Raw genomic sequence first — 14,220 nt, forward strand, 5'->3', positions numbered from 1 at the left:
TATAAACTGAAATCAAACATGAATGTCCTTCAGGTTCAGGTCTCATTTGCCTCATCGGAGCTTAAAAAGTGGTTTCCGTTTTGTAAAGTCATCTTGAATGATTGTTTTTAATCTTTTTAACTGCCTGCTAATTCACAAGCAGCCATATTGTCCATGTCTTACTGATGTTTACCAACAACTGCATCTGTGCTCAAAGCTGTGCTCTGCTTTCCTGCCAACATTTTGATGGGGAAATTATGCAGCAGATCAGGTTTGCTTTGTAAACGTTCAGTTGCAGCCAGTAAACAATTAAACTGTAAAATCTGGAGCGGATGTGTGATACAGGTTTGACCTTAATGGAGTTTAATGTAGGAAGGAGGTGGAGGTCCTCCAGAATTTCTATGTTATTTTTGACACATTTTAATGTCTGTCTGTCTGTTTGTTTGTTGTATTTCTGGTTTGCAGGTTTTTCCAGATCCCACATATGGCGGCCCAGTCCAAGCTCCGCCCACTGAACCGTCACTAATCGATGATGAAGAGGGAGATGATGAGGAGTCATCTGGCCAGGAGATGGAAATGACCACCGTAAGAGGTAAAACATTATTATTATTATTATTATTATTATTATTGCAGTTTGATTATTAACCTGCACTTAATTTTATAGATTTTTAAAGTTACATTTATTATTCTTGTACAGTATCAGTAAGTTTGATTGTAATTATTAATCTTTACATTTATTCTATTTTTATTTATTATTATTGGACATTCATTATTAAGTTAGTTAAAATACATGTTTAAAAATAAATTAGTATTAAAATGTATTAATGCATTCATTTATGCGTTTCCATGATTTCTATACAGAACTAATAATATTTTATTATAATTACAATTGTTTTCATTAATAAGTTCCAACTTTTCATTTATGTTTATTATCATAATTAATTTAGTTACTAATTTACACATGTATGTTATCAAATATTTTTTAATTGTAGAAATGAATTAACTTTTATGTTTCTAATATTATTAAATAAAATTAGATTACAAGTATTAATATTTATTAATACATTTACATTTTTCATTTATATTTATGCATTTATATTTTGATATTATTGTTGACCAATATAAGTTCATTAATCATTTACATGGATATGTTATTAATAGTAGTAAAAGTATTATTTGTATTTATTATTATAATTTTAAATATTTTCTGTAATATTCTCTAGAGTTGTATTTCATTGATGGCCACCAGATGGTGCTAAAGAGGCGCTTCATCTCTCTCTCTCTCTCTCTCTCTCTCTCTCTCTCTCTCTCTCTCTCTCTCTCTCTCTCTCCACCGTATTCTGTTCTCTCCTTTCTCAAACCAGCACGTCTTTCTCATTCTGGTCTGTTTGTTTCATAGCTGAAACTGAGCTGATGAAATATTCTCGGTGTGTTTTTCTGACAGCAGCAACATCTCGGGCGAACGCCTCTGAGAGACGAGCCGACGCTGTAAGTTGGCTTCTTCTCCTGGACACGTTTTGCACTTTAAGCACGTTAAAGTGTAGCTCTGTGAAGCAGTTTGTCCCCAGATACACGCAGCTGAATCTGTCCTATTTAAAGCAGAAACCTTCCTTTGATTACATCATAACATTAAAACGACTGATTGATCTGATCGTGTTATTTATTAGATTGATTGTGGGTGAAGGTGTTCGCCTGAATTCTCTTCAACATTCAGTCCCTCCAGGTGTCTACAGGGCAGAAAGGTGAACCAGGTGAGCCAGGTCCTCCAGGATCTCCTGGCCCTCCAGGACAAGCAGTAGGTGGGGGAGGGGATCCTGGACCAAGAGGTCCTGCAGGCCCAACTGGGCTTCCTGGGAAAGATGGCGAGCCTGTGAGTTTTTTAATTGAATCTTCTTGTTTGTTTGAGTTACAGCAATCAGCAGCTTTCAGCTTTTTTCCAGAGCAGCAGTGATGTGTTGTTTATCAGCAGAGTACACACTGATGGATGTGTTTCTGTTTTTATCTGTTCTCCAGGGGATGAAAGGTGAACGCGGGCTGCCAGTGAGTAAAACTCCTTCACTGATGTCTCATGTTTCACTGCTAAACGTAAAATCAAATGGGATTATCTAGGAATTATCCAACATGGAGGACAAAACGTAGGAAACTCAGCAGGGATTCTAAATATAAAGGATGTGGCTCTCTGCCCAGGGCATCATCACTTTAGGGGACAAATGGTTAAAATATTTTTTGTTTGCTTTTAGGTGCACACTCTTCTCACTATGACAGGATACTAGGGACATTATAGATAGAAAAAAATAAATTTCTGCCAAAAAAGTCCAAATGCCAAATATTCTGAGATTCATCTCAGAAATTTTCTAGAAAAAAATGAAAATTTCTGAGTTTTAAAAGTCAAACATTTGCTAGAAAAATCAAATATATTTTGAGATTCATCTCAGAAAATTTGTAGGAAAAAAAAACTGAAAATTTTTGAGTTTGAAAAATGAAAAATTGCAAGAAAAAACTCTGAAATTTTGAGATAAACCTCAGAAACTTTCTAGAAAAAAAAAGGGAAATCTCTAAATTTGAAAATTAAAAAATGTGCTGATTTTGAAATCAAGTTCAGAAATTTTCTAGAAGATGCTAAAAAAAAATCTTGGCTTCAAAAGTTTAAAATTTGCTAGAAAAACTGAAATTTTGAAATATTCTGAGTTTGAAAAGTAAAAAAAAACATTTAGCTTGATAAATTTTAAATTTGCTAGAGAAACTCAGACATTTTTAGAGTAATCTCAGAAATATTGTCAAAAAAGTTTGAAATTTTCAACATCTGAAACTCGGAAATTTCAGTTTGTTCTCAAAATATTTTGGTGGAAATTTATTCCTTTTCATTCCATCTTCAGTGACCTTAAAACGCCATTTTATCTTCCTGATCTCCATTTTTGTGCTTAATGTATTTGTAATTTTCTAATCTGGGTTTTCAGCATGGTTGAAATTTTGGTTTTTGTTTTGTCTTTTCCAGGGAGCAGCAGGATTCCCTGGACTACCAGGAGATTCTGGTCCAAAAGGAGAGAAAGTAAGGAAATAAAGTCTAAACAATGAAAGACAAACATCCTGATGGACTTTGTGTTCAAACACTTTGCAGATGTTAATGCTGCTGCTGTCTTCCTCAGGGTGATCCGGGTCTGGGCGTTCCTGGTCCTCCAGGGCCTCCTGGAGCTCCTGGTCCACCCAGCAAAGCTGTCATGGTTTGTTCTTCCTACATTTCTCCTCTTTTTAACATGTTGATGCCATAAATTCGCTTTAAGGTGGTGGATTTAACCGTGTTTTACACAGGAGGGCTCTGGATTCGAAGACTTTGACAGCGATACAGAGGTTGTCAGGGTAAGCAACCAAAACGTCATGTGATTTATTTAGATTTGATCAATTTAGACCAACACAAAGTAAGAAATGTATCAATAATTTTCCTTTATTTTTAAGAAAAAATCAGTTATCGAGATCAGCTTTTCTGTAAAGGCAACCTGTTATGCAAAATTCACATTTTGCACTTTTTGTTCCTCCATTTGAGTCTCAACTGCTTCTAAAAACCAACCAGATGCTGTTTTGTGTCTGGAGCCGTTTATTGAGTCACACACATCCGTTACCTAGCAACCCAAACAGAGCTGGACTTTTACCTCTTTGTGCGCTGTACAATGGCTACTGGAAAACACAAGTTGATCGCTTGTTGCATTCTTGTTGGTTGCGCAGGAGGCTCTACTAATGCTTTTCAAACATGTATGGCTGTATAATTGCTCATCTGTTTGCAGCCATTTACTCATGCGAGTGCAAACGTCGAGTAGGGGGGCGTGGCCAGCAGCGGCTCAGTAGGATTTAAAGTGACAGAGACCCTAACATAGCCTCTTTTCAGCTCATTTTAACGTTTTTGTCAAAATAGATGGAAACTTCATGGTCTAAGAATGACATTTGTGCAAAAAATGTACTGAACATGTTCAAGGAAGCACTATAGGTTAAAATATTAATTGTCAACATTATGTTGTGTGTCCTCAGGGCCCCCCAGGGCCTCCGGGCCCCCCAGGGCTGCCTGGCCTCCCAGGATCCTCAGCTAGCGGTGTCGCTCCGGGGCCTGCTGGGAAAGATGGAGCAAACGGAGAACCGGGACTCGCTGTGAGTTTTTCACCCCATCTCATTTTGATCTGAACCTGAAAGGGGATTATTTAATCTCAGCATTGAGATTCAGTGAGATCTGATCCGAGCAGCTCTATAAAGTTCTGCCCGTCTGGTGCCAGAGTCGTTAACGTCTCTCATGGGTCGGTCATGGTGGGCCGCAGTGCTGACTTCCAGAGAAAACACAACACTAACAGAACCACGCAGCTCAAACCACCATGAAGAAAGAGGAGATCATATTAAGTAAAGCTAGCCAGGCGCAGCTTGGGACCCCTGGAGCCCGGCCCCTAGAGCCCGACCCCTGGAGCCCGAGCCCTGGAGCCCGAGCCCTGGAGCCCAGCCCTGGAGCCCGACCCTGGAGCCCGGCCCCTGGAGCCCGACCCTGGAGCCCGACCCCTGGAGCCCGACCCTGGAGCCCGACCCCTGGAGCCCGACCCTGGAGCCCGACCCCTGGAGCCCGACCCCTGGAGCCCGGCCCCTGGAGCCCAGCCCTGGAGCCCGACCCCTGGAGCCTGAGCCCTGGAGCCCAGCCCTGGAGCCCAGCCCTAGAGCCCGACCCCTGGAGCCCGAGCCCTGGAGCCCAGCCCTGGAGCCCGACCCTGGAGCCCGGCCCCTGGAGCCCGAGCCCTGGAGCCTGGCCCCTAGAGCCCGAGCCCTGGAGCCCAGCCCTGGAGCCCGACCCCTGGAGCCCGAGCCCTGGAGCCCAGCCCTGGAGCCCGACCCTGGAGCCCGAGCCCTGGAGCCCAGCCCTGGAGCCCGACCCCGGAGCCCGGCCCCTGGAGCCCGACCCTGGAGCCCGACCCCTGGAGCCCGACCCCTGGAGCCCGGCCCCTGGAGCCCAGCCCTGGAGCCCGACCCCTGGAGCTTGAGCCCTGGAGCCCAGCCCTGGAGCCCAGCCCTAGAGCCCGACCCCTGGAGCCCGACCCTGGAGCCCGACCCCTGGAGCCCGAGCCCTGGAGCCCAGCCCTGGAGCCCGACCCTGGAGCCCGGCCCCTGGAGCCCGACCCTGGAGCCCGACCCCTGGAGCCCGACCCCTGGAGCCCGGCCCCTGGAGCCCAGCCCTGGAGCCCGACCCCTGGAGCTTGAGCCCTGGAGCCCAGCCCTGGAGCCCAGCCCTAGAGCCCGACCCCTGGAGCCCGACCCTGGAGCCCGACCCCTGGAGCCCGACCCCTGGAGCCCGACCCCTGGAGCCCGGCCCCTGGAGCCCAGCCCTGGAGCCCGACCCCTGGAGCCCGACCCCTGGAGCCCGACCCCTGGAGCCCGACCCCTGGAGCCCGACCCCTGGAGCCCAGCCCTGGAGCCAGGCCCCTGGAGCCCGACCCCTGGAGCCCGGCCCCTGGAGCCCGGCCCTGGAGCCCGACCCCTGGAGCCCCGACCCCTGGAGCCCGACCCCTGGAGCTCGGCCCCTGGAGCCCGACCCTGGAGCCCAGCCCTGGAGCCCGACCCTGGAGCCCGACCCCTGGAGCCCGGCCCCTGGAGCCCGCCCCTGGAGCCCGACCCCTGGAGCCCAGCCCCTGGAGCCCGGCCCCTGGAGCTCGGCCCCTGGAGCTCGGCGCAGCTCAGGGCCCCTGGAGCCCCTTTCCTGGTTTCATTGATTCCTTTTCTTTCCTTGTTTGTTTTTTTTCTTAATTTTCTTCCGTATTTCCCCTTTTCCTTCCTTCCATCCTACCTTAACTCCTTTCCTAAATTTTTTCTTCTATTTCTTTCTTTCCTTCCTTTCCTTCTTTCTTTAACCCTTTTATGGTTTAGCCTGCTTGTTTCTCATTCATGTTTCATTTCTTTAATTAAAAACAAATCTTTTTGTATCTTCTGTTCTGTTTATTATTCATATTTTCTGAGAATCAGAATTAGTTTTTCTTTTGCCACAATCATTAAAAAGAAAACAAGTTGTAATTTATCACAGATCTCTATAATATGAGATTCATTTTATTAATGAATTACTGAAATAAACTTTTTTATAGTATTCCAATGTTTGTACCTTCCACTTTACAGTCTCTGTTTTTGCAGATTTTATACATAAACAATGTTTTAGTATTTTTTAATTTGCATAAAGCCTTACCGCTGCAGGGATATTTACCATAAAGTTTAAAGAACCTTCAGGAAAAGTTAGAAATTTTGACAAAAAAAAAAAGTTTATCTTGTTACGAGTTGTTTCTGTCAGGAAGTAAAAGTTAAAATATAATTGTTGCCTTTATTGCAGGGAGTTGATGGGAAAGACGGCGACCCGGGCCCCGCAGGAGAGAAAGGAGCCAAGGTGAGTCTAAAGCTCATCACTGGGAAATAAAACGCTCCACTTTAAGAGAACCCATTAACTCTGTAAATTCTCCTTTTTCACATGTCTACGTTGTAAATATCTACGATTCCTGTCCTGACTTGAAAACCTGTCTTAGCGTAATTTCTGCCATGGCAACCTCTGCAGAGGGCAGCCCCTAATTTACCTTCTGCAAACACTCTGGTTAAAAAAAGAAACAATTACCATCCATCCAGCATAAAAAGCCTGGCTCTTAATGAGGTGACCCCACGGAGTAATAAAGCAGGGGAGCTGGAGTGTAAACAAGTCTGCGCTGCTTTGAAAGCCGCTCTGCTTCTTAACGCCAGCCGGAGCCGTCTGCAGTCGGCAGCACCGCTAATTTAATTTCATTATTGTTCATTTGTTTGTTAAAAGGGAGAGCCTGGAGCGAGCGGGCCACCAGGACCAAAGGTACCATCTATTTACCGCTCGTCTGAAAGGATAACGAACCATTAGCAGCAATAATTAGGATGTTTTTTTCCCTGCTGGCTGGAGAGCCAATGAGGGGATTTAATACTCAGTTTGTCTCTCAGGGAGATCAGGGTCCGGCTGGGTTTCCAGGGTTACCGGGGTCACCTGGCGCCGAGGGGCAGCCTGGTCCGAGGGGACCGCCCGGGCCGCCCGGACCCTCAGGAAGTCGCTTCGCCACGACGCTAGAGGTACGCGTGTCTTACGGTGAAGAAATTCATCAAGCTGGAATTTTTCTCCATTTTTTCCCCTTTTAACCTCAAATTTAATGCATTTTAAATGATTTTACAGGTTTAATCTGAAAAGTGTGGCATGCATTTGTTTCTAATGCTCTCAGATTTCTGTCTTCACAAGTTTCTGTCCAAAACTCTTGGTAAAACAATTCAGCTGAGCATTTCAAAAACACGATTCTTAGTTTTGCACGTTAAAAACAAAATGTGCAAAACTATTTTCTACACACAAAAACAAACATTTTAAACTAATATTCTATTAAGTGTTTTTATTTACACTTGGTAGCTGATTTCAGACTTTTTATTGACCAAAACTAGTTTACATTTATATGTATATATGATTATATCTTCTATTCTCATAAAGGAAAGTAGAATTTGAATTTGATGTTACATATTTGTTTAGTGAAATCCTCCCAGAAAAGAAAGAAAATGTGGAATATTGTCTGTCATCTAATTTTTTTGGCCAATATCGCCCACAAATTTTGGATCTTGCAACAACAAAGTTTGTAACTAACAACTTTTGCACCTCGTTATAACAATTTTCTCAATAGAATGAAATGAGTCCGATATCTCGTTAAATCATGGCCAAGTTTTATATCTTGAACCATTTTATATAAAACTACTGTTAAAAACGTTCTTTTGTTTTTAAGTTGATTTATATCTCATTATATTGAGAGAGTTTCTCATTTTATATGAGAAACTCATATAAAATGAACTTTTCACATGTTCTGATCATACTGAATTTTTAAAAATTGTTTTAATGAAGATTTTGAACAAATTCCTGAATTTCTTAAGTTGATGCTTTTAACAGTAACTCGCCTAATAAAAAAAGAAATCCTCTCTTTTCTTTACGAAGAATCTGAAAATCTTTAATTTACTCCATAAAATCAAAGTTCAGGTTACAAACACTGATGTGTTTTTAGCCACGTTTTGGCAGAAATGCATTTTAAATACCTCCAGACTATTTTTTAACTCAGTTTCTGTTTGTTTATGTTGTATATTTTTGCCTCTCTCAGGACCTGGAAGGATCTGGCCTGCTGGAGGATTTCGGAGGCTCCCCTGGTCCTCAGGTACAGAGTAAATCTGATCCATTTCCTCATGTAGCATAATCACACCACACGGGCCGACTGCTCACCTTATTTATGTTTATAGGGCCCGCCAGGAGTCCCCGGACCTCCGGGCCCCAAGGTGAAATATCTTTGTGTGTGTTCATGTTGACACTTATTTGATTCTGGGAGCGATCTAACCGTCTCTTTCCCCCCTGAAGGGTTTGTTTAATGTTCGGTGAAACAAATATTTTTGCAGACGGACATTTTTATTCACACATAGCTCAACTTTCTTGTTTGTCCCGTCTTTATTTTCCCCTTCATGCCTGCTACAGGGAGCCGATGGTTCGGACGGGAACCCGGGAAAGCCAGGTCAGAAGGTGAGCCTGATATCTGCTGCACCAAATCAGACAAGCTTCTTAACAGTGTCAGTAAAACGCTGTGAGATGAGCCCTGGCTGTGACACGGCTCACCAGATTCCAGCCACATGCGGCTAAAGATGCTGTTCGGATTCTGGCTCCTTGCTGTCTGACCCGAGCTGTGAGGGGAAGAAATGAAACCAAATCACAGAGGCACAGAGAAACTTTTCCGTTTTGTGTTAGTCTGTGAGGGACGGCGTTAAATTCTGGAGATTTGTTCATTATGCAGGTGTTGTTTTGTGTCTGCAGGGGGAGCAAGGTGTTAGCGGACCACCGGGACTTCCTGGTCTGGATGGAATGAAAGGAGAAAAGGTTTTTATTTTTATCACAAATTATTGCATACATATCCAAAAGACTGAAACTTTATTCTATTTATTTGTATACTTATGTGTGCTTGTTATACCTTTATTTTAAATTATTATTATTATAATTAGTACTATTATTTTTTCTTTCTTTTTTTTATTGAATCTTGATTTTATTTATTTGTGGTCCTCGGACTGATTTTGTGTGACTGCAATTCAAAAATGATATAAATAAAGAGTCAAATAGTAAAGGTGTGACTAAGCTCTTAAGCCACGCCCCTATTTTGTTTTGTGACAAGCCCCAAAAAGGGGCGTGGCTTAAAGACTTATGAGGAAATGATTGATTGGTTTATATAGGACTTAAAAACAAAAAGCACTTAATTAAATCATGAAAGTTACAGTAAGAATCTCATCAAAATAAAAGAAAACAATAAAATTTAGCAGAACAATGACAATACCATACATGAAGATACATTTATTTTTGCTTTGACTTGTGTGCGTGTGTGTGTGTGTGTGTGTGTGTGTGTGTGTGTGTGTGTGTGTGTGTGTGTGTGTGTGTGTGTGTGTGTGTGTGTGTGTGTGTGTGTGTGTGTGTGTGTTCGTTCACAGGGAGCAAACGGGAACAAAGGAGATCCAGGAATAAAGGTGAACCAATCAATTACCAATAGCTGCATAACTACCAGTGTTTATAACAGATAAAACAAACTCCCATTGGTCTGTTTCAGGGAGAACGTGGTCGGGATGGAGTCGGTGTGCCTGGTCCTCCAGGACGGCCCGGACCGCCAGGACCGGTTATCAACCTCCAGGATGTAAGCGGCATCAGACTCTCAGATTGTAACACAGAGTCCGGTTCGCCTAACCGTCGGCCATTTTCTTGTTTTCTCAGCTTCTGCTTAATGCTACAGATGGTGCCTTCAATTTCTCAGGAGTATTTCAAACTCAGGTTCCTGCTGTGAGTATCATAAGATCAGTTAGTTCTGAATAAGATAACATTGAATAAAGGTTTTGATTTGTACTTTTTTAATAGTTTCCAATATTCATATAGGGTCCAAAAGGTGACGTTGGGTTGCAGGGTTTACAAGGACCTCCTGGGATAAAGGTGGATTTTCATACATAATCCTTTTTTAAAAAAATGAGAATGGATGCTGCTGTTCTACTGTCACTTATTGTTACTGATGTATTTGTCTGCAGGGTGAAAAGGGTGAACCCGGATTCCTCACCGGCCCAGATGGATCCCTAATGTCGGATCTGGCTGGAGCGTTGGGAACCAAAGGAATCAAGGTAACAAGTCCTGTCAGCACTTATAAACATTTCACTTGGTTCCCATTCTAACAAGTTAGACTCACAAGTAATGGATGTGAGTGAGATGTTTGGAGAACCTTTAAATCACAGCGCAGTGCGTGTATCCATAGGGAGATGACGGCGTTCCCGGAGCCCCTGGAGTTTCTGTAAGTTTCCCCAGAGAGCAACTTAAATTCGGTTTGCAGCTGTAAGTAACCCTGGATTCTGTGGGTCTTTCACCAACAGGGTCCAGTTGGACCTCCAGGACCAAAAGGAGAAATCGGTTTCCCTGGTCGACAGGTGAGCAGCAGGAGTGAAATGTAAAAACGTGCAGCTGTTAAAGTTAATTTAAAGTTCTCCCAGCGATTGATTTGGTTTCAGTCTGAGATGAAACTTGAACAGTTTGTAGAAAATGTTTCTGTTTTTGTTGGCAGGGTCGTCCGGGGTTACTGGGTCCGAAAGGAGAGAAAGGAGACCTTCATGGCCTTCCAGTGAGTTTGGCTCAGTTTATCAATGATTCATCCACTAAGATATGATCCTGCCATAATTGGTTGCATGATTACAATTTCATATTACAGTGCAACCATAAGGTGTTCACACCTTTACTTCCTAAAACTCATTTAAATGTAGTTTTATCTCAGAAATTGCAGTTTTAAAACGATAAAGAAGCTTTTCCTAAACCAGGTTCTGTCAGGCCCAATCCGATTGCCTGTAATATCCGGTTCAGATTGTTAATCCCAAACCTTACAGTCAAAGACTGTTTTTATAAAATGTTTCTACAGAGGGAGAGAAACTTCTCATTTATTTACTTTATTAATGATAAATTATGTCTTTATTTCAAACGATGTAAAATGTCAGAGGAAAAAAAAAGAAGAAAAAACAAAATTTAAAGATTAAAAAGAAGCCAAAACGTATTAAATCCCGTCTTGTCCGAATATGTCCCATCTAATTCTTACTTCATGTCACAATTTCTACTCTTTGCAAATTATATTTGATGTACAAATTTGGAGAAGAATCCAGAACATTTCAAGATGGCTGAATATCCCAGAAAGCACCTTGGTGTCAATTATTTGAAACAAAAACCACAATAATTGCTTGATAAACTCCAGTGGTGTCATATGTAGAAGAAAACCACCCAGCCAATAGGATGTTTATCATTTAGCGCCCAAATCAAAGCAACATTTTGCCAAGACGCACCTTTTTGTCTCAGATTCTCAAACTAGAACAAACTATGATTTCTGGACGTATGAAACGAAAACAGATGATGATGAAACCACTGCTGTGCAGCATGTTGCCATTAATCCTTTAGGAAAGTTTTCTTGCTTTGGTAACTAAATACATCGTTACTGATTCAAGGATGTAACATTTTCACGACGTGTAGCTGCGTTTCCATTACAAATGTGCAGAAAACTTTGTTGATGTTCCATTAATGGAAAAAAAAACTCCCCACAATTTTGCAATTGCAGTTTTTCCATTCAATAAAAATGCAATTAAAATTACAGGTGAACACGTTTGTTCACATGATAAGTCATTGAAAGACATTCATGATCCTCCTTCCACTTCCTGTCATCGTCTTCGTCGCTTCTGCCAGTAGTAACATCCTGTTGTTGATCACATGCCTCATGCGATGCGACAAAAGGGTTTACTTTACTTTACTTTACAGTTTAATGAAATAAAAATCTTAAATTGGCGTTTTTCCATTGAACAAATTCATCTTCATAATCCCAAATGCCTGCAGGTTGCAATGGAAACGCAGATAGTGATCAGATGACTCCTGAGGTGGAGCAACGACTGAAAATATTGTTCAGTATAGTTTTAGAAGAAATAATAAAATACTCTATAAAGTTCCCACTTTTACTTTCTGCTCCCTTTCAGGGGCCTCCTGGACCTCCAGGACCCCCAGGCAAGCCAGGCATGTTCAACTGCCCCAAAGGAGTAAATATCCAACTATTTGATTTTTTTTCTCAACTGTTTGTCTTTTTTTTTAAAGCTCACCATCATGTTTCTCTTTATTTTTGAAGACGGTGTTCCCCATCCCTCCCAGACCTCACTGCAAAATGCTTGTAGGTTGCAGTCATGTGAACGAAGCGTGGCTCAATTAACCGTTTTGTGTTTCACGTTCTAATCGTTTGGGTTTGCTGCCTGTCTGGTTTTCGTCATTAATCCTCCCAGTAATGTGCATGTTCTTCTCACACTAACCGACCTTTCAACACTTAGAAAGTCTTCAGGATGCCTCTGACATATTGCTGCATGCTGCATGGGAGCAGCGGGAAGGTGAAGGTTCAGTGCCGCAGGTTGACAGAGGTAGAAATGAAACCACATCTAGTTTGACGTTGCATGGATTGTAGCTCATCGTGGAAAGAAAGCAAGATCGGATTTTCTCATTATTACAATTACTACTTGATTTTTACACATTTTTAATCATTGTTTGCAGCTTCATCCCAATGGAACAGTTGCATCAGGTCCGTTTGACTTTCTTTTCAACAGTTGAGTTAAAGACGGGAGCACAACAGAAGTCATGTTGAGTTTTTTCTGTTTAAGGAAACTGCCATCAGGGAGCAAAAGGAGAGAAGGGGGAGAGAGGACTACCAGGGTTACCAGCCCCACAAAGTGAGTAGAAAACACTTTTTTCTTAAAAATTAAAGCAAATAATGAGATTTAAATGTTTGAGATTTTGTTTGTGCAGCCTAGGCTTATCACTGTTACTAATTTGGCTGTAATTATTGCGATTTGCTGATTTGAAACCATGTTCAATGGCAGAATAATGCAAGTTCACCCTGTTAAAGACCAAGAATGTTTAATTTTGTAAAGATATTTTAATTATCCCAAATAAAACCCAACAACAGAAACCGAACAATATAAGGAAAATATAAACCATTACAACTGAAACCATAAATAAAATGGATTATAACGTCAACAAAATTGACCACTAAGCAACACTAATCATCAAAAGGGAAATTATTGAGCTTATTTTAATTGATCATGCGATTAATTGATTAGTTCATTAATTGCTTGTTGAACAGGCTTAGATGAAACAATTAAACTGGGTTCTGAAATATTCTGGGACTCTTACTGACTAAAAATATGGAGAATCAGCTTTCAGTTTTTATCCCCCACAAACCTGAAACAAACTTCCAGGAAACTGGAAAACTGCAGAAACACAGACTTCCTTTAAATCGAGGCTGAAAATCCACCTGCTCAGAGTTAGCTGTGATTAATAATATTGATCAGCGTATTGGATGTGTATTTGCTGGGTGATTTTGATGATGGTTATTGCTTCTTTTATAATTTTTTAAGCATTTTGACAAACTTAACTTGACTTAAAAGCCGTTTTCTGCTTTTTTCTTTTCCTTTTTAAGGTTCATTTCTCCCCACAGGTGGATGGGTAAGTTTCTCTCTGTCGCTTGTTTTCTCCAGCCGAAGTTCTTGAGTTGTGAATTTTTCCTGTGTGTCTTTACAGCTGACTAAAGGTGACCAAGGCATGAAGGGAGAAAAGGGGGAGGCCGGGTTCCCGGGCCAGCCAGGAATACCTGGGAGGTCCGGATTGGTGGTGAGTCGTCGTTTGTTGGGTTTCTGCTTGTTTGTAAAAAAAAATCTGTAATCAGTAGCTTCTTTTCCAGCAAGATGGAGAGAAACTCATCCACACGTTTATCTTCAGTTTCATTGGTTACTGCAAAATGTCAAATCCTCCAGCTGCAGCTGATCCAGACGCTGCTGCTGGTGTTCTGACTAAAACCAGGAAGTTAGAGAACATGAGGTCTAAAGTCCTTCCACTGGCTCCCTGTAGCTCAGAGAATAGACTTTAAAATACTGTTGTTAGCTTATAAATCAATGAACGGCTTAAAGATCTGCTGTTGTCATAGCAACCCTCCAGACCCCTCAGGTCTTCTGGTTCTGGATCACCAGAACCAAACCTGGAGAAGCAGCATTCAGCTTCTATGCACCACAAACCTGGAACAAGCTTCCAGAAAACTGCAAAACAGTTTGAGATCCTTTAAATCTACATTAAAATCCACCAGTTTAAAGTTGATTTTCTTAATAATAAACCAACATTTTGATGTTTAATGA

At 41.9% G+C, this 14,220-nt stretch overlaps 1 protein-coding gene across 3 annotated transcripts in view; it reads left to right on the plus strand.

The window, feature by feature from the left end:
- The window catches only part of LOC103456685 (uncharacterized), a 70,288-nt gene that overhangs the window by 51,660 nt on the left and 4,408 nt on the right, over positions 1-14,220 (plus strand). Inside the window, exons 8-37 of one of the 3 annotated variants that reach the window (XM_008396396.3) lie at positions 445-571; positions 1,427-1,467; positions 1,694-1,849; positions 1,993-2,019; positions 2,975-3,028; positions 3,126-3,200; positions 3,289-3,336; positions 4,000-4,116; positions 6,317-6,370; positions 6,782-6,817; positions 6,940-7,065; positions 8,121-8,174; positions 8,257-8,292; positions 8,486-8,530; positions 8,819-8,881; positions 9,481-9,516; positions 9,597-9,680; positions 9,758-9,823; positions 9,917-9,970; positions 10,063-10,152; positions 10,284-10,319; positions 10,399-10,452; positions 10,587-10,643; positions 12,028-12,087; positions 12,174-12,215; positions 12,370-12,456; positions 12,587-12,614; positions 12,694-12,762; positions 13,512-13,537; positions 13,613-13,702. In XM_008396396.3, the coding sequence (XP_008394618.2) occupies positions 445-571; positions 1,427-1,467; positions 1,694-1,849; positions 1,993-2,019; positions 2,975-3,028; positions 3,126-3,200; positions 3,289-3,336; positions 4,000-4,116; positions 6,317-6,370; positions 6,782-6,817; positions 6,940-7,065; positions 8,121-8,174; positions 8,257-8,292; positions 8,486-8,530; positions 8,819-8,881; positions 9,481-9,516; positions 9,597-9,680; positions 9,758-9,823; positions 9,917-9,970; positions 10,063-10,152; positions 10,284-10,319; positions 10,399-10,452; positions 10,587-10,643; positions 12,028-12,087; positions 12,174-12,215; positions 12,370-12,456; positions 12,587-12,614; positions 12,694-12,762; positions 13,512-13,537; positions 13,613-13,702 (1,938 nt within the window). Of the gene's footprint in view, positions 1-444; positions 572-1,423; positions 1,468-1,693; positions 1,850-1,992; positions 2,020-2,974; positions 3,029-3,125; positions 3,201-3,288; positions 3,337-3,999; positions 4,117-6,316; positions 6,371-6,781; positions 6,818-6,939; positions 7,066-8,120; positions 8,175-8,256; positions 8,293-8,485; positions 8,531-8,818; positions 8,882-9,480; positions 9,517-9,596; positions 9,681-9,757; positions 9,824-9,916; positions 9,971-10,062; positions 10,153-10,283; positions 10,320-10,398; positions 10,453-10,586; positions 10,644-12,027; positions 12,088-12,173; positions 12,216-12,369; positions 12,457-12,586; positions 12,615-12,693; positions 12,763-13,511; positions 13,538-13,612; positions 13,703-14,220 lie in introns of all 3 variants that reach the window. The other 2 variants (XM_008396395.3, XM_017302015.2) reach the window with 2 other exon arrangements.

This window comes from Poecilia reticulata, chromosome 20 (genome assembly GCF_904066995.2).
Source record: "Poecilia reticulata chromosome 20, P_reticulata-male-v2, whole genome shotgun sequence".
Classification (NCBI taxonomy): Eukaryota; Metazoa; Chordata; class Actinopteri; order Cyprinodontiformes; family Poeciliidae; genus Poecilia; species Poecilia reticulata.